Here is a 26,622-nt window from a genome sequence, read left to right as displayed (position 1 = left end):
GACATAGTATTTATTTATGCAGGACATTATGAAGCAAAAGGTTCCAGTTGAGAGACTTTTTTGTTGTTGTTGCCTAAAATCAAATCTATCTTAATTATAAATTGCCATGGATATACTCCAGCTGTAAGATATTTTGTGTGGTTTATTTAGTTTCAATATCAAAATCATCGTTAAGAAATGAAATATCTCTGAACTTGTTCCCACTGATTTTGTTTAAAGAAGTCAAGAGCTGGACAATCTTATCCAAGTCAAAACTAAAAGCGATAAAGGTGATAAAGGGTAAGTCTTGGAAGTTTCTTTACCACTTAATTTATTTCCGAAGTTTAAGCTGTGGAGAGGGCACGGGATAAATGCCAAGAACGATTTCATAAAGCAATTTAATCAATTAGAAGGAAAACACTGGATTCCAAGCAAAGGAGGAATGATCTAATGCTATGAAATTCTCTTCCAACAATCCTCCCCCTACCCTGCCAATCTGCTCCCAGAATCTGTAACATGCTGAGGTTAGTAACTGCCCAGTCCCATCCAGACGTTGAACCTGAAGTCTCCTCAGAGGAGGTCCAAGAAAAAGCAGGAACCTCTGGCATATATCCCAGACCCTGGAAAGCCATTGGATCAATACTACATTCATATAAATCTCCCTGCCCCTGTCATACAAACTCTTGTTTCAAGTCTGTGGTTCAAAGCAAGTCCATGGTTTGTGGGGCAGTCTAATTCTAAGGGAGGCTTGCACTGCAAGAAGCAAAGTTGAAGATTCTGCAAGGCCAAGTGGGACAGAGCATTTTTTGAGAAATCACTACCGGTCCCCTTCTGTTGCGCTTTCTTACTCATGCAAAGTTGCGTGGTGTCAGGTGGCTGTGGTTGAATCCATGGCATTTAGGTCCTAAAGTTTTGGATGTGATGCAAGGGACTTGTGGTGGTTTCTCCCCTTCCTCCCTGGTCCCTATGCTACCTAAAAGGTCCATTGACCATAACCTTCCTTTGTGTTTCTTTCCTCTTTAAGACACCAAGATCTTGATGATTTCATCAAAGTGAACCGTACATCTAATGGACATGCCAAGGGGTGAGTCTTGTCATCGAGATGCACATCTACATGCATTGAAGGCTTAATCTGGTTTTGGTTTTTGGTTTTAACAGTGTGGCTTCTAATGTTTCCTTACCCCACCCAACTTTGCAAATGTTGGTTTTGTAAGAGACTTAAGGCAATTGATAGCTCCTTAATTGAACTAGAATTTCCATGATTTCTTAGTTGGGAACTGAAACAGTTAAGTGATTGTTTAAATTTGTTGGCGAGACATGCCTGTAGTTAACTCCCCCACCTCCCAGCTCAAGTGCTGTGTAACTGCACAAATTCAAAGGAAGGCAACAGAGTTTTCTCCTTATATCAGCAAGATCTCCTTTTCACAGGTGTAAGGAGTTGACAATAAAAGAGAAAAGGCATCCAAAGATTAGTTTTCCAAGGTAGGATTAGATGGTATGCCTCTTTTAAAAAAAATCCACATGTGAAAATAGCCTGTATGGTCATAAAACCACAGAATAGTAGGAAAACATAAAAAGCCAGTGAATCTAACTCCCTATCAAAAACGTGGGTGGTATCTTCCCACAAAACTATTTGGGCTGGTCTATGTTGCCAGTTTTGACCCTGTAGATAGAGAATTTCTCATATGAACCACAGATACCACCATTGTTTCTCAGGGACAATTCTCACGACCCAGAGAATTAAAGAAATTGAAACAAGAATGGTAGTTGTACTCATGAAAATCCCTGTTTATGCTAGACATTTCCCACATAGATGCATCATTGTGCATCATTTAATCCAGTGTGCATCATTTAATCCAGTGTGCATCATTTAATCCAGATTTAGTCATGCACAGAGTAGATTGAAATCAATAGGACTTGTAGTCATGACTAACTTAAAAGGTGTACCATGGTGTTTCCTCCGTCTGCACTGTTCCCAAAGGTCATTCCTCCTCTGGTCACTGCTGTGGATACACAACCTGACTGATTGTCTCCAAGTGGGAGTAAGCCCCACTGAATTCAGCAGAGCTTACTGAATAAACATGATAAAAAAATTCCTTCCAGTAGCACCTTAAAGACCAACTAAGTTAGTTCTTGGTATGAGCTTTCGTGTGCATGCACACTTCTTCAAATACACTGTGTATCTGAAGAAGTGTGCATGCACACGAAAGCTCATACCAAGAACTAACTTAGTTGGTCTTTAAGGTGCTACTGGAAGGAATTTTTTTTTTTTGACTATGGCAGACCAACACGGCTACCTATCTGTAACTGAATAAACATGGTGAGGGTTGCAACCTTAAGTATGGAACCAACCTACTGTGTGAACCAGTTCTTTATGAGATGGATGGGCAGAAAAGGACACTTCAGGCCTGAGTCAGCGCCAGGCTGTCTCAGCTACCCGCTTACCCCCACCAATGGTAGACTTTGGGCTCTCAAATTTCAGCGGCGCCCTGTGCACCACTAAAAATTTGTGCCCTCCACCTCTCGTGCTCCATTCTGGAACATTGCTGCAGCGCTTCCTGAATAAACATGACCAAACTGGTTGCGCTACCCTAAGATTACCAGACTTTTTTCAAAGAATCTGGGGACACTTTTTTTTTTGAAAAGAGAAAAAAAAGTTATTAAAATTATTTATTTATTTTTTTAAAAAGAAGTAATATCTTCTCTTCTGTGGTCTCCTCTGTTGCGTGGCCTTCCTCTGGGCCCTGGCCTGCTCTCTTGGAGTGTTAGCCACCGTGGAGTAGGCATGGGTTAGGCCTGGGCTCGGCCATGTGCCGTTGCCTTCCTGGTGCTCACCTACCTCTCTTCCTCAGCGGCGGCAGCGGCGTAGCAAGCACGGGCCCCCCTCTTTTGTCTCCTTCCTCTTTCTCTTCCTTCTCTTCCTCCTCTCCTCCTTCTCCCTGCGTTGGCTCCAGGGTTTTTACTGGCCCCAGAGTGCCGCTGGGCAGTCAGCCAGGCGCTCTCACTCCCAGCTCCATTTGGGTCACGGGGGTGTGTGTGTGTGTCAGTGGTTCCCCCTGTTGACGTGCCAGGCGTCCTCGGTTCCCCCTCAGCAGTGGTAGCAGCAGCAGCAGTCTCAGCGGCCCGGAGCCAGCCTGGTAGCGCAGTTGGTTCTGGCTGGCTTCAGGAGCTGCTCACTGCTGTGGCGCTCGCCATTTTGCCTCACCAGAAGTCCCCATATGATGTGTCTTGTGCCGTTGAACCAATCACACAACATTCATTCCCTACTCATAAATCTACAACACTTAAAATATAAATTAAATGAAAATTTATTAAAATAAAATATAAATTAAATGACATTAAATGAAATCCAGGGAAATCCAGAGAAGCGGACACAGAGCAATGGATCCAAACTACAAGAAAGAAGATTCCACCTAAACATTAGGAAGAACTTCCTGACAGTAAGAGCTGTTCGACAGTGGAATTTGCTGCCAAGGAGTGTGGTGGAGTCTCCTACTTTGGAGGTCTTTAAGCAGAGGCTTGACAACCATATGTCAGGAGTGCTCTGATGGTGTTTCCTGCTTGGCAGGGGGTTGGACTCGATGGCCCTTGTGGTCTCTTCCAACTCTATGATTCTATGATTCTATGACATTCCGGGGAAGGATTTTGTCCAGGGACAGATTTGTAAATCCGGGGACTGTCCCCGGGAAACGGGGTAACCATACGCTACCCTAAAACTGCCTCTGTCCCCACCTTCTGGCATGATGACCCTGCCCTGCTGGGCTGGGGGAAAGTTAGAATTGCATTCTTAAAAGACCGGACCAGAGAAGGTGGCATTTAATGGAAAGCTTTTGGAGGTATTAGAAGCAGGGAAAATAACACACGTTACCAAGGAATGGTCAAAACAATGTTTAGGCGAGGACTTAGCAGGATTTTCCAGTTGTAAGACTATATCTGCACGTGTTCCGAATGGCTGTAAACATGTTTGGTACAAAAGGGCTGGGCTCTTATCTGTAGCAACAGAGCCAGCTGTTGTGCTTGGGCTACCCAGAACGTTTGGTGGGTGTGATGGGCTTGGCACTTACTGCAGAAATCCCCAAAGACCGGTGAGAATTCCACCCCTTTCCTCATTTTGTTAGCTACCAGTTTGGCACTCTTTGTACCATGATTTTAGATGTATGTATTCATTTATGTTACATTTTGAGAGCATAGAGATATTAATTTAATAAGCAGTTCCTGGGGTGGGGGTTTCCATGGGAGATCCATTTGGACCTCTCTCTCTTACTGTTTCCCACCAACTGATTAAAATGTTCCTGTTCTATCAACCATTTGACTTACTGATGGCAGGCAGGTTATGTCTGATCCTCATTTTAGGATGTTTCCTGAATTTGTTTAGAATGTTTGCAAATTTTCTGTTTCTGTTTTCATGCTGTTGTCTTTCATTTTTTCCATACGCCAGCTTTTGATGCAAATTCATTTGAAGGGAAGCATATCTATATCGAGATCGAGATAGATATATATATAGATGATATATATAGATATAGATAGATATGTAGATAGATATGATATAGATGATATAGATATAGACATAGACATACTGTGTGTGTGTGTGTATATATATATGTGTGTGTGTGTGTGTGTGTATGTGTGTATATATATATATATATGTGTGTGTGTGTATATATATATATATATATATGCAGGTTTTGGTGTCTTCGGGTGTCTTCCCGTGTAAGAGTTGGGGTGTCTAGGCGACGTTTCGACGAGGTCTCACTCGTCATCTTCAGGCTGGTGCTTTCGGCTTCTTGTTACTGGAACAGAGCAGGATCTCTGTTCCAGTAACAAGAAGCCGAAAGCACCAGCCTGAAGATGACGAGTGAGACCTCGTCGAAACGTCGCCTAGACACCCCAACTCTTACACGGGAAGACACCCGAAGACACCAAAACCTGCATTCCTGTACGCGTGAAAATCTACGAAAGCAAATATATATATATATATATATATATATATATATATATATATATATATATATGTATAAAATAAATAAATCAGAGCTTTTGCCCTCACAGCAACCCCTTGAAAGGTAAAGGCTGCTCAGAAGCGGTACATTATTATTACTAAATTTATTGGTCGCTTTTTCTTGCCAAAGGCAGCTCAAGGCAACTTACATCTAACTGAGCCCAGGCCATTCAGTAAGCTTTGTAGCCAAATAGAGAATTGAGTTCGGAGTCCAGTGCCCTAACCACTAGGCAACCACATTGATTCTGTTGACATTAGAAGTCTAGTTTGGTCTGTTTTTATTAATGAGCAAGTCTTCAGAGATGTTCATCTCCCTAGAATGTCCCAGGGTATGGTCTGAAGTTATAGGAGGCCACCACGTTGGTGAAACTAAGCAGGTATAGGTCTGGTCAATAGTTGGGTAGGAAACTGCTTAGGAACCTCTTATGGTACAAAAAAGGCAGAATGTACCTGTAAGAAAATAGATAAAATAAAACTCCCCCTAAGATATATGACTCATAACTCTGCTCCAGAAAAAAAATAATCCTCTGCTCAAATAGAATTCCCGAACTAATGTTAGATTTATTGCACTGCAGTTTGTTTATGGTTTGGCTATAAGCATAATTCTTGAACAACAGGAAGGTTATGAAATGCTTATATTAATAGCTGTATTAAGAAGACAGCGCATTGGATTTTTATGTCTTGAGACATGGTGCGCTAATGCAAGCTGCTTAGCATCGGAAGTATCTACGCTTATCCTCAAGTCAACGTTCCGGTGGCTGCATAGAGATTCAAAATACTTCGCACCAAAGTGTCAGTTACTTGAGCAAACAGCAAGAGCTCCTGAAGCTACATTTTATGGTAGCATGCTCCAATGGTCAAACCTGAATCGGCTGCAGTCAGGTAGAAGAAAGTAGGTCCGGTGTGGATAAGGAGTCTGATTTTTAAGAGCAAAAGGGTTGTGTGAGTGAGCACAGGATCTTGCCGGCACTTCCCTGCTACTTCCTTCCCTTCACTTTCCCTGCTGACATAATTCGTCCCTCAACTGAGCTCCCAATTCCAATAGTGAGCCCTACCGGGATAAAAGCACCTGTGGGAGAGTAGCTGAGGGGAGATAAATACTGGACAGGAAAGGGCCAACCTGCGTTATGGCATGTGGTTAGCCTGGATAATAATAATAATAATAATAATAATAATAATAATAATAATAATAATAATAATAAAAATAATAATTTTATTTATACCCTGCCCTCCCCAGCCAGGGCGGCTAACAACCAATAATAAAAACAAGTTGATTAAAATACAATTTAAAAGATTAAGATACAACATTAAAACATTAGGATGCAGCCTCTTCACAGGAGGAGAAAGGAAAAAGAAAGAGGGGGCGGGAATCAAACTGATTCTAAGCCAAAGGCCAGGTGGAACAACTCTGTCTTACAGGCCCTGCGGAAAGAAATCAGATGCTGCAGGGCTCTGGTCTCATGAGACAGAGTGTTCCACCAAGCCGGAGCCAGTGTTGAAAAGACCCTGGCTCTGGTTGAGGCTAATCTAACTTATCATGACCCGTGAACAAGGCCAGTTTGTGCAGAGAATTCCAATGAAAACGGGAACAGGAGTAGAAATAGCTTCTTTGTCCTAGGTCTGGAAACAAAATCAATTCAGTGATTGCCATCGATATTCACTGTTGTTGCTGTTTTCCGTCCGCAAATGACATGAAACTTAGTGATGTTTCCCTCCCTCCAATTCAGACTGCATTTCCTTTACATTGACATAAATGGGATTTCGTGCATTATAGCAGGGTAGGTTTATGTGCTGGCATTAGAGTTCTTCAGGAAGCTTAGTTTTGATCATGTCGCTTAATCAGGAAAAGAGAAACAAATCTCAGGATAATTTTAGTATCTTTAAATCTTGGAAGGAAAACATTTTGGTGGAATTATTAGCTGCAATGAATATCCCTATGAGTTGACAATTACCTAATGCATTAAGTTCTTCCCCTCGCTCTTGCCTGAAAGTATTTGTGATCAGCGGTCCGTTTCTTGCAAAAGTAACTAGTCCAATTTTTTTGTTTCTTTGCTTTTCTCACAGAGGAAGAGACCTAGATGACCTCATCGCTGTAAATAACACTGCACAGGAAAACAAAAGGCAATCCTTTTAAATTTTATATCTCCTGCACTTTAGAAAATCTGTTACCTGTGGCTTGAGTTAAAAATGCAGGGAGGGTTTGTAGCCAACTAAGTTCTCCTAGAGTATGAGTGGAATGAACAGACCTAAGTTAGTCGTGGCCATTAATTTCAGTGGGTCTACCCTTGAGTAGAACATTGGCTACATCCCACATATGTGTAGCTGTGAGCACATGGTTTCCATGCCCATGCAGCACTACTTCTGTATCAAATGCATGTCCAGAATTTTCCCTCCCTCCATGAGAGGGAACCTGGAAAAGGATAGCCTAGGAGGGGCAGGAAATGGGGCCTAGAAGATGGCAGTGATTGGAGACCAGGAGGATAGAAGCATGTGGGGTCCTGCAGGTCAGGAAAGAGTTCTGTGTGCATCATTGTGAATACGAAGCTCTGGAGTGGAGCACTCCTTCCTGTGAAGTCTGCAGGATGAGGGCAGTAGGCTGCTATGCTCCAAACGTTTAACTAAGCAAGCCTCTTCAAAAATGAATAAATGACTGATACATGGAATTAGGGCTTGGTGAGCTGTAGGCGTGATTAGTGGGATGGTCGTAAGCACACTTACTTTCTAAGAAGTTACTGCAATAATGTGTAAGGACTTGGGACCAAGTCCTATTAGATACAGTAGGCTTTATGTCTTGATAAATAAACACAGGATCAGGCTATGGGACATGAAGTCAAATGCCTTGATTTGTAATGAAGGGGGCATATTTCTTCATAGCAGATAATGCTTCATACTTTTTGTCTGGTGCTTGAATCTGATATAAAAATTAAAACAGATTCTGCCTCACAGAAATCATTGATGACTTGATAAAGTGACATTCGTGTTTGCATTTTTTTAAAACGTCCAGTAAAACATCCAGTATTTTGTGGTCATCAGGCTCTGCTCTTTATCTTTGACAGCAGCCAAGAACTAGATGATCTCATTGTAGTAAAATCCTCTCCTGAGGATCAAAACAAAAAGAGGTGAGTCTTAAATCTTAGTTCTTATAACCATGGCAGTCCTGTAGAGGTTAATTCATGTCACTTGTTTATTAACTGAGAGGACTTGTTTATTGTGCATTTGTTCTGATTTGTTTGTGGGGAGGTCAGATGAAGCTTCAAGCCAATGTCATCCCACACTTTCCATTTCCTCGCCAGTATGACTTGGTATGAGTATACAATGTTGCCTTTTCCCCTTCCTTTTTCCTTTCTCCATTCACCACTGCAGATGCTTCTCCGGGGTCTGATAAACCCCTTAGGCTGCTGGCTGTTGTTGTTTTTTAATTAAATGAAGCCTTTGGTGGAATGGTGGCAAGGGTGAAACCTCTCTAACTTCAGAGTCAGCTCAAGCAAGAGTAGGACTGCAGCCAAAGATTGTATGTGAAGAATGAGCTCCATTCTCTGCTCTCAGATCAGCCTCATTGCTTTAGATTGGAAGAACAGCGGAGAGGCCCTCTCGCAGGCTACATGTTCTGCATATAAAACAGTGCTTGGCACTGATGGCTATTCATTTAGCAGAGCTTAAGGCTCTGACACAAAAACAACAGGCATTCAAAATAAAGGCAGAGTAGCCAGTGTTTGATGAATGCATTCCCTCTGAGAGTTTTCCCTCTTAAGTTCCCACCCTCCTCTTTCCCCTTTTAATATTTTAAATCCCGCTCCTTTGCTACATGCATAGTAGAAGAATAGAGAAATGGTGGTGAAGATAAATCATGGCTAGACTTCTTTTTCTTACTCCAACCTTGTCCTCCACAGGGCACCAGAGCAGGACCATGAATCTGCCAGTATTCCAGGTGGTCCGTCAGAAATGAACCATTTATACCAGGACACAAGAGGATCCAGGTACAGTATTCTTAAGCCAATAAATGGAGTGTTTTTCCTTTTTCCCCAGCTGCAAAAGGCTATCTCTCCCATAAACCCCTACCAAGGAAAATGTGTTAGAAGAAATTCAGCTTCCCCAGGCCAGCAACTCTTTCTGAGTACAGGTGGGGAAGTTCAATGTGGGTAACACACACACATAGCTTTGCCTGTCTGTAAATCTCAGGGAAGAGAAGCGTTCTTTCTGCATGTACAAACCACCCCATTTATTTAAAAGAACAGCTTGGGCAGGCATCGGAGAACAAACTGCTTCTCTCAGAAGCTCCCTTTTCCATAGTTCTTTCTGGCCACAGTATGAAGTGTTACCGTCCATTCTACCACCTTGGAACTCTGTATTCTTGCTTTGTTCCATTGAGTTTAGGATTGTATTCACCCGTGATCCTACACAGAATTGTGATTAAAAAAAACAACAACAACTTCTCTCCATCAGGTAAAACCTGAAACAGGAACAGCTTTCTAAACAAATATGTGTGCCCTGTGTAAAGTTACCATTTGTTAAACATCTGTCCGTATCAATCCAGTGTTTCAAAAATGTGGTCAAGACCAGGGCCTAAACAGTGAACAATGGAACCTGTAGTATTTTGCAGGTGGCATCATGAAGGTGGCTGGAGGAAAGCTTCCCTTCCTTTCTCTTAATAAACCTGGGGCCATCCACTGAAATGGAATAGCAGGAGATTTGGGCCAGACAAATGGAATTGCAGTTCTTTACACCATGCAGTGTTAATTATGGAATTTGCTACCCAAGCTATGGTGATGTCCAGCAAGTTTAAAGGCTGAGGCAATGGCAAGTAGTCACAGTGGTTATAAGCTACCCCCCAGCAACAGGGGCAGCCTGCCTCCAAACCCCAGTTGCTGAAAATAATACCAGGAGAGAGCTATTGTGTCCCTGTCCAACTAAATCAGGTTGGGCACTCTGAACCAGGGTGCTGGAACAAGGCAGGCCTCTGGCTTGATGCATCAGGGATCTCTTGCTCTGTTCTTATGACATTGCTTTTTCTTACCGCTTTTGTATGTTTATTTTTAGAGAATGAAATTCTCCTCATTTTTTGTATGTGTTTCAGCTGTATTGCCTCAAGCAGTTACTCAAGTCCAAAGGACACAATTGTGTACACAAGGACATATGAGAATAGGTACCTGAAAAATACACGTCGTATTTTTCCAGAAATACTTCCTCGTGTACTAATTCCAAAAATAACAGTTTAAACATGATTTGTTTAAACACAAGCAATGTTATTTCCCCCCACCCCCAGCTATGGCATGGCTAATATTCTGGTTTCTTGAATGCATAGAATGAGTGATAATCTAATACAATATATGGTTTTATGTCATCCCAGAATAAAATGTGAAATTAAATGCAAGTGATAAGGGATTAAAACAAAATGGCTGGAAAGGGCTATTGATATTACCAGACTACAGCCACAGTATAATACACAGCTCAGCTCACTGATTCCAATAGAGGTTTAGCATGCCTGATGCTGGGATCTATGTGGAGATAAAGAGAGAAGGTATACATGCATGTAAACACCAGATAATAGTTAGGATTTATGGAGGAAGACATGCATTGACCTACAAAGATGAATGCAGTCATGTTTGTTGAACCCATCAGGGGTATCATAAATCTCCTGGTTTTGCTGGCCTGGCTGGGACTGCAAACATGTAAACAATGATTGCAGCATTTCTATTCACTCTTTTCTGGCCCTGCAATAAATTTCCGAGAGTCATAAATGAACAGTGTTGCAAAACATAAAATAGCACATTTTTATGTTTTCTTATTTCACCTTGTGCCTTATCTGTCTTCATTCTGCTGAATGGTTTCACATATGACATCTCTGACACTATTGTGTGCTTTTCTGTTATTTTAGAAATCCATTACTTCTAAAATATCAAGTGCTTAAGCATGTTCTTAAGATATAAGCCCCTTGGGGGCAAAATCCTCATTCTGCATGAGCCCTGCTGAATAATGGGAGCCATGCAAAAGCAAGTTTTGTGCCCTTTTCATATAATGCAATACAAGTCTCATCTTGCTCTCCTCCCCCAACTGTTCTTTTAAAACGGTTTCTTGTATATCTGTATATTTTTGAAGTCTGCCCTCAAGTCTCTGTGGATGGCTTTGATGTTGATTGATGATACACTCTCTTTGTCAGAGTGCAAACTTGAAAAGTATTTTTTTTAAAAAAACAACAACCCTATTGTTCATCACTTGGTACATGTTCCTTGTATCACAGCAGATTTCCCCATGATGCTTATGAAGACAACATCCCTGGAAAATCTATCAAAACTGTTTACTCTACTTCCGATAGGTGGGTATATATACTGAACACTGTAGAATGAAGAAATATAGAGGAAGAAAGCAAAGAGAGAAACATCTATCTATCTATCTATCTTTTATCTATCATCTATTATTTGCTTTTCTGCTGCAGTTCTTCATTAGTAGATCCACATTAGTACAACTGTTGTGTTCAAAAAAGAATAAGAAAGAAAACTTCTTTTCATATATGGTACTTCCCTTTCACTCCTTCCCAAGTTTCCTCTCTGTTCCCAAACTATCCACATTGTCTTGTTCTAAATTTTCCTCTCTCCTTCTCTTTATCTCATGTTATAACTTACGCTGCTGAATTATACTCATCCCACTAGGTTCATTATATTACTATAATACTTTTTCATATATTCTATAGATAACATCCAATCCTCTAAGTTCTTTTAAATCTCTGTTTCTTATTCTATTAGTCATATCCGCTAGTTCCACATATTCCAGCAGTTTATGATGCTACTGCTCCTTGGAACTGCGTCTGTTCTCCATTTTTGTGCAAGTAAAATCCACATGGCCGCAGCTGCAATAGACTCACTTGCTTCTTCTTCTTTTGAGACTTCTATCGATATTATACCCAGAAGATAAGCTTCTGGGTTTTTCGTAAAGGATCTTTTAAACATTTTTTCCAGTTCGTTGTGGATTAATTCCCAGTAGTCTTTAATAACCCTACAAGGCCACCACATGTGGTAGAATGTTCCTACTGTCTCTTTACATCAAAGTGAGAAACATCTTGTCCGTTTTGCCCCATACCCAAGTTTTTACACTTATTACTTTAAAATGTTGTCTTATTTTATTGTTGTTAGCCACCCTGAGCCCAGCTTCGGCTGGGGATGGCGGGATATAAATAAAATTTTATTATTATTATTATTATTATTATTATTATTATTATTATTACCTGAAAGCTTTTCCCGTTCACATGCCCACATTCTTCACTCGATTTCTCTACACTGTATGCTAGATTGCTAGCAGTAGAGTGGGTGAATTGATTTCACTGAAAAGGTATGACTACTAAGATGATGTCAGTGAATATGAAAAATTGTCTGTAGTGTTAGATTTGTGTCAGTCCATTTATACATTTAAGTTGCCACTTGATGTTACTGCACCACAGCTACCGTTATCCCTAAACCATGGACCATGCTAGCTGGGGCTGATGGGTCAGATTCCATCAATATCTGGAGGTCCATAGCTTCTCCATACCTGCCTTGGGAGATTCACTGTTTAGCAACAGCTCTTCCAAGTGATCTGTTTATCTGTGCTTTGGCTACCTTCCTGAATGAATGAGAGCTGTGCAAGAGCTTAGCAGTGCAGTTATGCAGCTCCCCTTCACGGGCTTGCCCAGGTGACTTGCGCCTTATGCCTTCAGACAACCCAATCTTGAAACCGGTTCTAGCCTGCTCTTTGCACATCGAGCCACGGTGAGAAGGTCACAACTTCACGCAGGCATGGAAAAGTGAGAATATTTGCACAGTGAAACCTTCCAGTACTGTAGTATTCACTCAATGAATCCTGTTCTTATACAGGGCCGTTATTGAAAAAGAAATGTGCACTTACTGCCGGAAGCCCTTGGGCACAGACACAAAGATGATTCTTGATGCCTTGCAGATTTGCTGTCATGCAACTTGCTTCAAGGTAGGAACATGTCTTTCACCCAACTGTCGTTAAATATGCATGGATTTATAGTATGACGATTGTGAATTTTGATCAAAGCACCGGGTTTTAAATCAAATTAGAGAGCAACCCTAAGGTCCCTGGAAGGGCATCCCAAGGATGATAGGATAGGGCAGATCTCCCTCTTTGTCTCATGGAAAGGGAGGTCCACGGGTGGAAATATTCACTGCTCTTGCTGCTCTGCTATTGGTACTCTTATGGAGATGACAATGGAGTCATCATGGGACAGACTGGAGGAAGCACCCATAACAGCGGAGGGAGTATACTAGCCCTGAAGCTGCTTTACTGATTTTCCTTCTGTAGAACCAAGTTATAAGAAAATGTAGCATTGGTGTGCAGTGAGGAAGGGGAAAAAACATGGGGATATGGCATTTAAACAGATCCTGCATTCTCCACATGACAGCCAAAGAATAAAGAAAACTATATTTGTACAGGGCGAAAACCCTGAGGCTGAATTTCTCTGAGATCTTAAGTTCAGTTGTACTGAAATGTTAGTGAGTCTTCCATGTTTTGCACACCATAACATATATTAAAGATGACTCGCTATCAGGCATTTTCATAACACGGCTGCTGATTAGCTACTGGACTGGATTCAAGGTCTTGGTGTACAAAGCCTTGCAAAGCTTTGGGAACAAGATGCCTAAAAGATTGCATCATTTCCTGCATGCCCAGCTGGTCACTGTGCTCCGCAGGCAAACACATCCTGCAGATGCCACCTTGTCAGGAGGTGTGTCCTGCACAATGCTGAAGCTGGGCAGCACCTGCCCTTTGGAACTCCCTCCCACTTCATATCAGGCAGGCACCTTCTCTGTTGTCTTTTTGGCACCAGCTAAAGGCGCTCACACTTTTTCAACAAGCTTTCTAAAGCTTTTATCCCGGTTGGTATCTGACTCAGAATTGATGAAATAAATTGTTTAACTCTGTGTGTTCCTAGTGCGAAATCTGCAAAGCACCTTTGGAAAACGTGAAGGCGGGAGATAGCATTTGGATTTACAAGAACACGGTGCATTGTGAACCATGCTATTCCAGAGTTAAATGTAAGTTGTAGTGGAGGGCACCTGCTTGAAGGTTTAGTTGTTAACAACAACCAGGGAGGCATGGGGTTCAAAGTACCTCTGAAACACTTCAGTTCAGTTCCTGTTTATGGTGCTGTAGATTGCAGGATTCGGTGAATGCAGAAGTCCAACATACATTTATTGAATGTCCAAATATATGTTTCCCTGCTTGATATTCACAACACCGGTAGGGAGAAAATTCAGTTCAGTTTGCGTGTAAAGAGAAATATATCAAACTCATGCTTTCTGAAACAACACGCAACCCGAGACACAGTTACCCTTCTAAATTCACACTTATCCAAATTTTGTGATACCGTTCTCTAACCAAACAATGTTTACAAAATGCATATATTAGGTAAAAATGCACATTAAAATGAATGCATTAGTTAAGATAATATAGTAGCATGCATTATTTTAGGGGGAATGGCTTGCAAAATTTGGGTACATTAGTCACAACTGTGCAAAAATGTGTGGATTAGGAGAAATTCCCAGTAAAATGCTGGTAGTAAAATGTCATGATAATTTTAAAGTGCAAACTGCTGAACTGAATTTAAGATTGGAAAAATGATAAACTGAGAGATCTGAAACTGAGAGATCCTTCCATCCCTGAACACCAGTGAATGTTAAGAATCACATTTAAAAGACAATCAGTATCTGGAATACCTCAAATAATATGGAACTGAAATAGCTCTGTGTTTAGAGAAACTTAACACATTGGTCTGAAATGGTTGACTTGATAAGGCTGTGCACATTTTCAGTTTCTAATGGGCATTTTCTTTCCCTTACAGCATCATGGGCCTACTAATTTTGACTGAAGACAGTTCAGGTTGATGGATCAGCTGCATGCGTTTATCTTTGAAAATCATATGCTTTTTTAGGATGAGTAAAGAACTCCAAGAATAATAGTAAATGGTAGACATTTGAAGATGTGAAAAATGAAACTATAACACTACTTCTAAAAAGAAGGAAGAATATGTGTGTGTGCATTATCAGTAAGTAAACAACGTCTAAGACTGCAGTCCTCTGTCTGCTTACTTAGGAATGAGTCTCACTGAAAACAGTACAGCTTATTTTTCTGAGTAAACACTCATAGGATTGTAGTGAAAGTGTATCTTGGCTATTCTTGACTGTGGTTCCACTGGTTCCTGTTCATTCTGAAACAATTCACACACCCGTGCTTATAATCCGAATACTTGTGTCTGTAAATGAGTCATTATAGATCTAAGACAACATCTCAGCTCAGTGGGTCCAGTCCAGATAACTTGAGTTGTGTTTTAAGTCCCATGGGAATCAGTGGGTCAGAACCGAAATCATGAGACAGTTACCACATAAGGGCTTCCTCCCTTTCATCATTTTACTGCTATACTGGAAGTAATAGGAGCAGCACTAGGTAAGGCAGAAGGTACAATATTGTTTGGGTATCTGTGTGTGAGTGGCACTCTTTCAATTGTGTCCAAAGCCTGCTGCCAAAACCAACCATCTTATTCGGCCTAATGGCCACATGGACAGGTCTGCATGTTGACCTTCTGCAGTTCCCAGGAAATTAAAAGAAAAGTAAATAAAGCAATGATGGATTGATCATGGGACAGATTGGGCAGAATTCTACCATGCAACCACATCCTCTCCCCAGATACACAGAGGAGGAGACAGTGGTCATGGCAACACAGTCTGCAGCATCACAAGCTAGATCAGGGGTTAGTAAACTATTTTCTTTCCAGGGCCACAATTGCTCAGAGGTAATCTGTCAGGGGGCGGGGGAGGCCACATTACTGCAGGGAGCATGGACAGAACCAACGATGGGCAGAGAGAGACAAAAATGTCCTGGGTTAACTAATCAAGAATAAAGACTGCTCTGCTTCTATGGCTGTCTCAGAATTCCCAATCCTATTCCGCTCTACTAAGAAGTAAGCTCCACTGAGTTTGAGGGGGTTACTTTCAAATGAGTACAGAATTATTATTATTATTATTATTATTCAACACAGTAATTGATACAGCTCCTATTCTGGAAAGCAAGTGAAAGTAATTCCTTTTTGACATGGGTGCCCTATGCAAACCCATGGCAGCAGGGAAGGGGAGGTCTTTTCCTTAAGCCACACAACCAGGACAAACATTTTTTTAAGGCATCAATTTGTTCTTATCAAATTATTTCCCCCTTCCAATTGTACTGAACCTGCAATGAAAGGAAGCAGGAGGAAACACTTTTTTTAAAAAATCAGGGAAACAAACAGGAAGGCGGTCTAATGGGATGGCAGAAAGGGGTCGATTTCAGGAAGTGATGGAGTGCACAAAATGAGGTTGAGGGTTGTAGGTTGCTCACCCGTGGGATAGAGGTCTTCCGGTAATCACTGGGCTGAGTAGGCAATGAATGAGTTATGCTTTAGGCAGGACCTCTGCATGGAGTAGTATGGCAGCTGAAATAAATGCTAATGTGAGCTAAGGTGGTGATTGTGAGAGAAGCAGCAGCAGGGACTGGACACCCTGGTGGATACATACATATATTTGGCTTGGAAAGTTTCAGCCCATCTCCATTAAAATCTACTGCAGGTACAATGATCATGCAAACACTCATCTTCCACATATGAGAGATAAATAGTCTAAGGATTGGGACTCAGCTTGCACTGTGTTTTATTTAAAACTCATGGATTTACAATTGTATAGAATTGTAAACATGAATTCTTTTCTCTCTTTTGTCAGTCTTAGTGCATGCAAACAGCTTAACTTCACTAGTGATAAAGAGTAGAGAAAGTTCGCTGTTATGTAGAACTTATTAAACTAAAGATATAAAAGATTTTTAAAAATAAGATCCTGGTTGAATCCAGACATTCTGAGATAAACCATGGTTGTGATTAGAACAAAGGAGACTGTATGCTCTTGCTTCCATTTTTGATTAAGTGCAGCTTGTTTCATGAGAATCAGACAAATTGCCATGAACCCTAACTATTGTTTGTTTGAAACAAGCCAAATTAATAGCATGGGCTATGGAACTGGCTTTCCTTCACAGGCCATAGTTAAAATTAACCAAAGTTTAGGGTTTGGACAGAATGCTAAACTCTGGTGGTTCCAAAAATGGAAGTAAAGTTTTCCAGTTTCTCCATGATTGTGCTGGGGATGGAAGTGTGTGAGCTTGAGGTTTATTGCGATGCAGCCATTAAAATTACCATTTAGTGCATAGTAAAGCCTATTTGTTCATATACAATCCTAAAAATAATCCACATAGAATAGTGTTTCAGTGACATTGGAAAAAGAAGTGGTTGTACAGTTATTTTATCTGTTACTTGTCTCTCATATCAATGTTGTTTGAAATTGATTTTCCCTCGCCCGAATCTTTCCAATAAAGATTACTAAAGATCAAGTGTGACTAGGGAATAATACATTTTTCAAAGGAAGCGCCGAATTTCAAAGTATGTACATAACAGACTGCTCTGGGGAGATTTATCAGCAGTGGGGAAGGAGGAAAGCCAATTAGAAGCTCTTTTCAAAGTGAAATATAATTCTACAAGGATGGGTAAAAATAGTCAGAATACCGAAAACCACATCAGAAGGTGATATTTTATTATATGTACTTTTCTGAACACAGTCTACCAGGCATGCGTTGTGTTCTGTCAGGCAGAGATACCTTTTCAGAGATTTCCCTGCCTCTCTATTTAAGAAATGTTGTCATTCCTCAGGACCACAGCCATTTCTGGACAACTTAGGCCACAGCAGGGCTGCATTGCTGGGCTGTTCCCAGCACTTCACTGAACTCAAACACTGATGTCCACAGACAATGTATGGAAACCCCATGCATTCAAATCTCAATGCCTGTAGACTTTCCATGCAAGCTGGAAATCTGTGCCACTGGAGTTCTAGTTATTGTGGAAGACTATGCATGCTCCCAGCCCAGTGTGTGGATGTCAGGGAGAGCAGCCCCTTCAATGTGTGTAGCCTCTTACATGCAATTTACACAAGCACCTTTCCTAACTGATTCTACGTTGAACGGCTTCTAAGCATGGCTAATTGGTTACGTCAAAATCACATACTGTGTAGGACCTAACACACTGTAAGCCTTTCTCCCACTAGCAATAAAAATCTCTCTCTAAAGCCTGATCTCAACTGGATGACATTTTATTTTGGCATCCTTGGTGAATGTAGGCTTTGGAGGAGAGCTGCATCCAGTGTTTTCACTAGGCCATTGAGAAAGAACGTGAGCTCTTTTGCCCTTCGAGTGCTTCAAAAATTAAAGATGTTTGGGAGCATCTGTTCTGCAAGGTTTTGATCAAAGACCATCGACACCATAAGCCGGCTATGGCTTGTTTTTCCACAAGAACACAGCAAGAACACATGAACAATAAGGGCTGGTTCACACTTACGAATCCTTGCTAAGCAGCTGTGGTAACTGCACCATGTTGTGTTTTATTGCTCTTATTATAGGTTATCTAATAACTGAGCCATGAAATAAAGGATGCTTTAATGGATTCTGGAATGTATAACATTATAGGATGGGATAGAGATACACAATCTCTTATTTAAAACAAAACAAAAAAAATGGGGGGGGGTATCATTTCAATGCTGATGTAAAAAAAACCCCACAACCCAGGAGTTCTTTTTACATCTGTTTTACATATCACTTGCCTTGAGGCTTTCATTTTTCTTTGGATGTTTTTATGATGGAGTCCTCAAAGGAATGGTTTGCTGGCAGCTGTTTTAACGAATGGTTTTTCTTCAATAACAGATTAAATTAGCCACATTGAAGAATGCTCTCATAAATTATAGGGATATCTGTGACTCATCAAGTCCATTTTCCCATTCACATAATGAAACTACTTCTTTATTTTACTAATCAAGGCACAATTCCTAAAGGAAAGGAATCAATCAGAACAGAAAAAAGGCCATTCATTTTGCCACTCTCTCCCCTGCCTGAGTTTTTCCTGTGTGGAGAAAGGATGGTCCTAACTTTTAAAAAGCAGAGCATGGTTCTACACTACTCAAGCATTCATTTGTGAAGCTGGTGTTGGTGATGAAGTTATTCTATATGCTAGGTTTTATGTGTTGCATGTTTGGCCCATTGTGGCATTTTGTGTTTCATATGGTGTGTCTGTCTTTATTCCATTTGCTTTTTGGAAGAGCTCAGGCTGGTATATGTCAGACTAAACCAAATTCTGTCCTCTCACAAATCCAGTGATGCAGTAGATGCTGAGAAACAGTGACTAGCTAAGGTGACCCAGTGAGCTTCACAACCTGACTGAGGCCAAGAGACCTGAGGCAGAACAAGATGTTGTTTTGCCAAATGCAATAGTTCTTTTGGATTTGGGGCAATAACACACGCCTCTAGCGGAAAGAAGTTCAGTGCTTTTATTAAGTAGCAGGCTTGAATACATAATAAAAAGCAGTGGAGCAGTCGTTAAGCAGAATAACATAGCACAAGCAAGATAGATTACTTCCCCCTCCTGTTATGTCAAAAGGTCAGGCCCCATCAGGGAACTGTGTATACCTTAGACCAAATGCCTCACACCTGTTCCATAAGTTATTGGGAGGGTGTGAAGGGTGTTACATCACCTGCCAGGTGTAATAGGCTAATAGGGGCCAGCATGGTTAATAAATTCTGCAGCTGTGCTACTTCTGACAGGCATATCAGCCTTCAGCCCCCATACTGCCAGCACTTACTCCTGAAGCTCAAACAGCCAATCAAGACAATAAAGCAAACCAACTCACTGAGGAAGCAAACCGTCATTAAAGGGACATTATGGAGTTATATTGTCAAATCCCAAACTACCCATTAAGCAACACATAAGTGTCCATAATGATAGATACATTCGCAATAATTGAATAGCAAGAATGCAAGATTATGCATTATTTAAATATGGCGTAACATACGGGTTGGTTTTATTACGGACATGGTAATAATAAATAAATATTGAAATAATGAGAACATTTGAGTTCTCATTGCCACCACACCTCTCAGGATATGCTGAATAGATTCTTTTGCTCTATGAGAACTGATCCCAGATAGGATAGAAAAGGAAAAGACTAGACGGTGAATGCATACAAAGGTCCAGCTATGGGCAATCTGAACTCACTGGATAACTTTGGCTCATGGGTTGAAGGTTCCCCAACCATGAGGTAGATGTGAAATAGCACAGAAGCCAATATTTGGTCCTTCTGTATTGCATAGCATAAATGCCATGGCGCACAGCTCTTGCATGTCTTCTGGTATTTGCTACCACAAAAGTTGTGTGGGTATTTTCCTTCTGGGTTGAGCCAAAGTTATCCAGCAAGTTAGGATTGCCCATAGCTTCACATTTGTATGCTGCACGGGTGCTTTCTATACTCCCAGTCGCTAACCTAGACAGTCCAGAAAAATACCTTGGCCCATGATATCGAAAACCACTGAGATGCCCAGGGGAATTAGAAAGGTCACCATAGTTCTCCTTTTTCTCCCAGCGCAGGTTGTCCATCAGGACACCCAATGTAGTTTCAGGACTAAACCCAGGCCAGATGCCAGACTGAAATGGATCCACATAATGTGTCCTTCAAGAGTGTTTGGGAACTTTTAACCAAAATGTGCAGAGTTGAGACTAGCCAGCAATTAGAACAATTTTCAGGTTTTCAGAGAATTTCTTGGGGAGTGGTCCAAGCAGCTGGGACCATCTTATCTCTTAAAGAGGCATTAGTAACTTCCAGACCTATATGGACATCTTCCCCCAGCAAAGAATGACTAAACGTGCACTTTATGGACATGATTTGATTGATTGATTGATTTTTCCGCCCTTCACCGTAAGGTCCCAGGTTCTGTTACAGAATTAAAAACAGTATCTTGATCCACTGAACCCAAACAAGATGCCTTCTGAGTAGCAGCCAGCAACTTAGTTGCAACAAAACTGGCTTTCAGACTGAGGTGGAGGCGTGCAATTTTATCTGCAAAGTATTGTACTGTGAAAATAAATTACAACATGCTGTCCACTGAGTCTGGATGACCCTCATAACCCTCAGGACAACTCCAATGAACAGTTCTGAGTAAATTGCAACCGCGGTGCAAAACTATTCATTTATAAGAAAGATGCATTCTGTTGAGTTAGCTCTATAGAAATCAAATCCATTATTTGATTTATTGTACATTTTGTGTATTTTTAAACAAAAAAGCATTTTGTAAATGCAATTTAATTACCATCCTAACCATGTGCATTCTATTCCCAATGTTAGCATTTTGCTCATGAAAACACAGTCTTAGAATATGAAACTCTTATCTTTCCAGTGTTTCTTTGTCTACAGTGCATCTACAATGGAATCATTTCATGTTAATACATATGAATTAAAAGGACCTCTTCCCTCCAAATGATTGGGTATAGAAAGCACACGTGCAGCTTCCCTTTAGGTTATCAGTCATTTAAAACAATCAACCTATATTGGTGATTTGTGTTTCAGCAATGTTATATTTGCATAATTACAACACTGAAATTAGCAGTTTCAGCTTCTAATTATATGGTTTGTTATCTTTTCTCCCCCTTTTTGAAGGAACGTAATTCTGGGAGCTTCCTAATTCAGCAATGGATATAAGCCTAGATTTTTGTGGTGCATTTGGATCAATAGTTTTTAGTACTGTTTCTGAAGGCCATCCAGTCCAGGCATGGGGCACCTTAGGCCTTCATGACGTTGCTGAACAACAACTCCCTTCAGCCCCACCAAGCATGGCCAGGGGTGATGGGTACTGTAGTTTAGCAGCATATTGAGGGCCAAAGCTTCCATACGTCTAAGTCTTGTCCCAGAGACTAAGCAAAGAAAACACAACACCCCAGCTTTCCATAGTTTTATGCAAGTATACCTTGCTACCAAATGATTGTTAGAAACACTTGTGAATGGGATAATTTCTGAACTCTGGTTTTACTGTGGGTTGTATCCAGACTAAAGGCACAATCCTATAATGTCTACTCAGAAGTATGTGCCTTTGAGAGTAAGATGGCGCTTGTTCTCAGGTAAGGTTGTACAGGATTGCAGCCTAAGTAACACTTCATTCCAGCTGAAATCAGTGGGATGAGTTAGTCACAGCTATCATATTTCACCGGAAACGACGTGCACATCCTAGACACGGCTACTCAAAGTCATTGAGCTCAGCTGGGGCTTACTCCCAGGTGGCAAGTGGGCATAAGCTAGCCAAGCAGATTCACTGGAATCAATGAATTTCATTGGGTCCTGCTCTGTAGATAACTAGCACTGGATATCAACCAAAGTTGCAACCTAATCTAAACTTTTGGGTCACTTTGCTTTTGCAGAGACCTTGCTTCTGCACTTTCAGCATACAGACATTAAGCACAGGCTGCTTCCCCCATCACTTGATCTCCATGCTAGGAACCACTTTGCCTGTTCTCAACATCAGAATACCAGGCTGCGGTGAGCAGCACAAAGATTGCTGTTGGCAGCAAGGTGGCAGGGAGAGTTGCCAACCTTCCACATCAAGGGCACTTACTGTGTAGTAGGAAGCTGATCACGATGCACACCGAGCCCAGAGTTGCTGCTCCATCCGGTTGCCAGAGAGCATGGTGCGCTGCTTGGCTAGAGGTGCACAACCGACACCCCGTCCTGCTTTAATGCCATTTCCAAACAGTGGCTCAGCGTATGAGCAGCCTTCTTGCCTCACACGCATTCAGGAGGCTCACAGGTCCACTGAGAAGCAGGGACAATGCCAAGGGCAATGCCAGGGCTTGCAATCCCCACCGCACAAAATTTACTTCCACCCCATTTGTTTCCCTGAGATTTCAGCCACAGCCCATTACCCTCCAGCACAGCATGGGTTAAACAATCACTAATAATAACCAAGTGTTTTTAGATAATCCAGTTTGATTCAGTGTTGATATTTTATGAATGTATTAAAGCTCTTAGATGTTTCAATTATTTTATCGCTTAATGTGTTTGCCACCTTGGGCTCTTTTGGGTGGGGGCAGACTTTGGTAACATGGAACCTTGAGAGAGGACAAAATTTGTCCTCCCCCCTCAATATTATTATTTTTACTATTATTATTATTATTAATTTAATTTATATACTGCCCTATACCCTTGGTTTCACAATGATTCCTTTTGGCATTGCTTTTTTACTGGAACTTCTCAGTATTTATAAAGATAAATATAGGTATTATTATTATGCACCTCTTCAATCCAGCGCCCTCTGTGAGGGAACCACTCGCACTGCCCTAAATCCCGCACTGCTTTGGGTGGGATAGAAATGTAATTTAAAACTAACCGCTATTATATTTCCCCAACAAGCTGGCGCCTTAAAAAAAAAATACCTCAAAATAAATAACGGCTTTTCTTCCCTCAAAGTTTGTCCCTCCCCCACCCCCCTCGTCAGCCCGGCTAGGAAACGTCGCCATTAGCACTAATTCGCCCTCAGCACGTGCCCCTTCCCGCCCTTTCTTTCTTGGCCACGCCAGAACTGGACGTCTGAACGTGCTTCGGCACCCACCCCTCTCAACCGGACTTCCACGACGCCTTTCCTCACCGAGCGAACGTAGACGTGGGGGGAACCATTTCCCTGCACGGGGGGCGGCGTCTGGCCGTCCCCCCGCCCCCCTTCCCAGCTCCTCGCGCGCGCACTCCCCTTCCCTCCGCGCAGGCCCAGAGCCCCGCGCGCCGCTCATTAGCCTCTCCCCGCCCTGCTTTGTTCCCATTGTGCGCCTCGCTCGGCCCGGCGGAGGGCGGGCGGGGAGGCGAGCGAGCGAGCGCCGCTGCGCGCCAGGCGCGTCTCCGGCCAGGCGCGTCTTGGAGGTGGCAGGCGGGCAGGCGCCGCGTCTGCAGCCTCCTCGGCGGAGGGATGGAGGCTGCTGTGCTGAAGCCCCTCGTGGCCGAGGTGAAGCCGGGCGCCGTCAGCGCCGAGCTGGAGGTGAAGAAGCTGCAGGAGCTGGTGCGCAAGCTGGAGAAGCAGAACGAGCAGCTGCGCAGCCGGGCGGCCGCCACCTCGCCCGCCTCGCCGGGAAGCGCCGCCGCCGCCGGCGCGCTCCTGCTGCTCCCCGCCGCGACCCCCAGCACCTCCCCGACGGCCTGCATGCCCAGCCCGGTGCCCGCGCTCCTGTGCCAAGCCGAGCCCTTCGTCTACTTCAAGCCCTCGCCCCCCGGAGGAGGAGAGGGAGGAAGCTGCCGCCCCGGAGGCCACGAAGCCTCTCCCCCGACGGACACCGTCCTGGATGAAGTGGAGGTGCTGGATCTGCAGGGGGTCGAGTGCTGCGATCCGGAGGACGACGGCGACGACGAGACGTGGTGGGTGCCCCGCTTGGGTGCATTTCTAGGCAGGCTCCAGATCCAGTCCTCCCCCCCCCCCCAACCAGAATGGGACAACCCAGTCAGATGGGCGGCATATAAATAATAATATTAATAATAATAATATTACTTGCATCCTCATCGAAGGAAAGGGTTCCCCCGCCCCTGCTCATCGCCTGGGGCCCTTCCAAGGAAAGCCCCCTCCTCTCTCTGCTCTCCCCAGCTGGCGCTTTTCAAGGCTGCCTTATTAGCATTAGCTCCGCAATCCCCCTTGATCCTGTTTCGCAGCGATTTAAATCAGCCTTTTTCACCCCCTTAACGTCTCCTCGGTCATCATTATTAACTCCTTCCCCCGCCAAGGGGGACTCGCTTAGGGGACTCGTATTGTCGCTTCCTGCTTCCCCCAAGCCCAGGATTTGCCTCCTTGATCCTGCTTGTTTAGGAATATCCTGCCCTTGCTGCATGCTTAAATTTATGGGGTCCCGTCCCACCCCGAATCCTTCAGAAACGCTTCGGCCTAATGACTATGGTGTTAAGAATGGAGTTGTCGTCTTATTGCATTGGGCTGATCAAGTAGATCACGCTCAAAGGCAATGGCATGTTCTCATTTAGTGTGATTTCCAGAGGGGTAAGCCATTGGTTGCAGCAAAACCAAACAGAGGTCTTCTGACACCTGAGCAAATTTTAGAATGGTTATAAGCTTTCATTGCACCCACAGAAAATCCTTTCCCACCACTAGCCTTTTTGATGTTCATTTAATATAAAATTCCAGGAATATCGCTGAAAATGGGTGGGGGGCAGCAGCCAAGTAATAGTTTATATTCTGAAAAGGAAGTCAGAATGGAGTTAATGGCTTGAACGGAACATGTTTTTCATTCTTTGCTCCTTTTTTTCTTGGTTGAGCACCTTAACGTTTGTTGAGCAGTGCTGCTGAGATACTACATTTAAACGCCGCTCTGCCAGTTTGGAGGAGGAGGGAAACCTGACATGCAAAAAAATGTGGTTTTGTTCAAAGCTTGCATCCAATTAGTGAACCCCCAAAGGCAATCAGTGGGGCTTATTTGATGCATCTTATGAATTAGCATTTTATGCATGTCATAAATGGCAATGAAGATAATGGGGAATGCCTTGAAAACGACGCCTCGTTAGTACTGATGCCTCTGTGGAAGCTTGAGATCCCATTGCTTTGAAAAAGATCACAAGGGATTTCAGGACTGTGGTCAGCAACCCTTATCCGCCAGGGCTGCTGCTTGCTCCTGAATGGATGCTTTGTGAAGCAAAGCTGCGAGTAGCTCTGGAAGCAGAATGAAAATGGAGGTAGCACCAGTGATTTATACAGCTGCAGCAAACTGTGTAAAGTGTGACAGTCGAAGTAGCCTGCAAACCGCCCCCTCTCATTGTTAAAAAAATACTGCAGAGATGGTAGCAGCAACCTCCAGTCTTTTCAGACCCTTGTTTTAATTCTTGTCTGCAACAGAAATCCACTCTCATTTTATTTCTTGTTGTTGATTCTTCTTTATCTGTGCTTCTCATTTCTCTCTGGGGCAAGCTATATATTAAACAAAAATGTTTGTATATTCAAATCTTGATGGCTGCTTCTTCCAGGGAAGCGTGGGGGGAGGAATGCTTGAGTATTCCTTCCTTCGCCAGTTTCCTACCACCACAATTTCCCCTCACCCCAAGATGCCACCTCCCCAGTGGGTTCTGTAATGCATGCTTGCATCTCAAAAATGCATCTGGAACCCTTGCAGGAGTGGGGTGGGGAGAGCTGCAAACAAAGTGTCAGGTGGAAGAAGGGCTAAGTGTGAACATGCATGCTCAATCACAGGCGCAAAACAGCTTATTCACTCAAAATTGCCTCCTTCCAAATCCTCTTTTCTGCTAGAAGAAGCAGCTGTTAGGGTTTAAATACATTCACGTATAATATAGTCCTTTCTGGTAATCTGTCTTTCTCTTCTACTCTGGTCATTCTGCGCTCTCCCTATCAGTTTCCTGCTCCTTTTCTTAAAAATTAAAAAAACCCCAAAATGTTAGTCACTTTGGTGCAACACACCTTGACTCTAGTTGTGACATAGCTGTACATCACAGTTCAACCCACCAGCTGAAGATTGATGCATTGTAGGATGGAATTGTGTTAATGTTACCTTTTCTTTTAAAAATAAATAAATTCTATACCACTTTTTCAAAGTACGGAGAATAATGCTTCAAATTGTCCCAAGCTTGATGTGCCTCATTTTTTCAAAGTATATAGTATAGAATATATGTCAATGCAAATGATTTCTGTTTGCACACGCACAAAACACACATCTGCTCTTGTGAATGGATGTCAGTCCGCATGAAGCTGAACACATTTAAATCCTACTGATTTTGATA

At 42.5% G+C, this 26,622-nt stretch overlaps 2 protein-coding genes across 3 annotated transcripts in view; both read left to right on the top strand.

Moving 5' to 3' along the window:
* The window catches only part of LOC310699033 (uncharacterized protein), a 58,620-nt gene extending 41,243 nt beyond the window's left edge, over positions 1-17,377 (top strand). Inside the window, exons 14-23 of the mRNA XM_083520619.1 lie at positions 220-279; positions 1,004-1,063; positions 7,043-7,099; positions 8,035-8,097; positions 8,869-8,955; positions 10,053-10,121; positions 11,217-11,291; positions 12,823-12,931; positions 13,905-14,007; positions 14,814-17,377. Coding sequence (XP_083376745.1) covers positions 220-279; positions 1,004-1,063; positions 7,043-7,099; positions 8,035-8,097; positions 8,869-8,955; positions 10,053-10,121; positions 11,217-11,291; positions 12,823-12,931; positions 13,905-14,007; positions 14,814-14,830 — 700 coding nt within the window. The 3' untranslated portion in view covers positions 14,831-17,377. The remainder of the gene's footprint in view (positions 1-219; positions 280-1,003; positions 1,064-7,042; positions 7,100-8,034; positions 8,098-8,868; positions 8,956-10,052; positions 10,122-11,216; positions 11,292-12,822; positions 12,932-13,904; positions 14,008-14,813) is intronic.
* Positions 17,378-23,406: 6,029 nt separating this feature from the next.
* Positions 23,407-26,622, top strand: part of LOC310699032 (SLAIN motif-containing protein 1-like) — a 39,953-nt gene continuing 36,737 nt past the window's right edge. Inside the window, exon 1 of one of the 2 annotated variants that reach the window (XM_083520617.1) lies at positions 23,407-24,249. In XM_083520617.1, the coding sequence (XP_083376743.1) occupies positions 23,807-24,249 (443 nt within the window). In that variant the 5' untranslated portion in view covers positions 23,407-23,806. The remainder of the gene's footprint in view (positions 24,250-26,622) is intronic. The other variant, XM_083520618.1, reaches the window with a different exon arrangement.

This window comes from Podarcis liolepis (genome assembly GCF_965112155.1).
Source record: "Podarcis liolepis genome assembly, contig: HAP1_SCAFFOLD_36, whole genome shotgun sequence".
Taxonomy (NCBI): Eukaryota; Metazoa; Chordata; class Lepidosauria; order Squamata; family Lacertidae; genus Podarcis; species Podarcis liolepis.
This window is presented reverse-complemented; position numbering and strand designations above follow the sequence as displayed.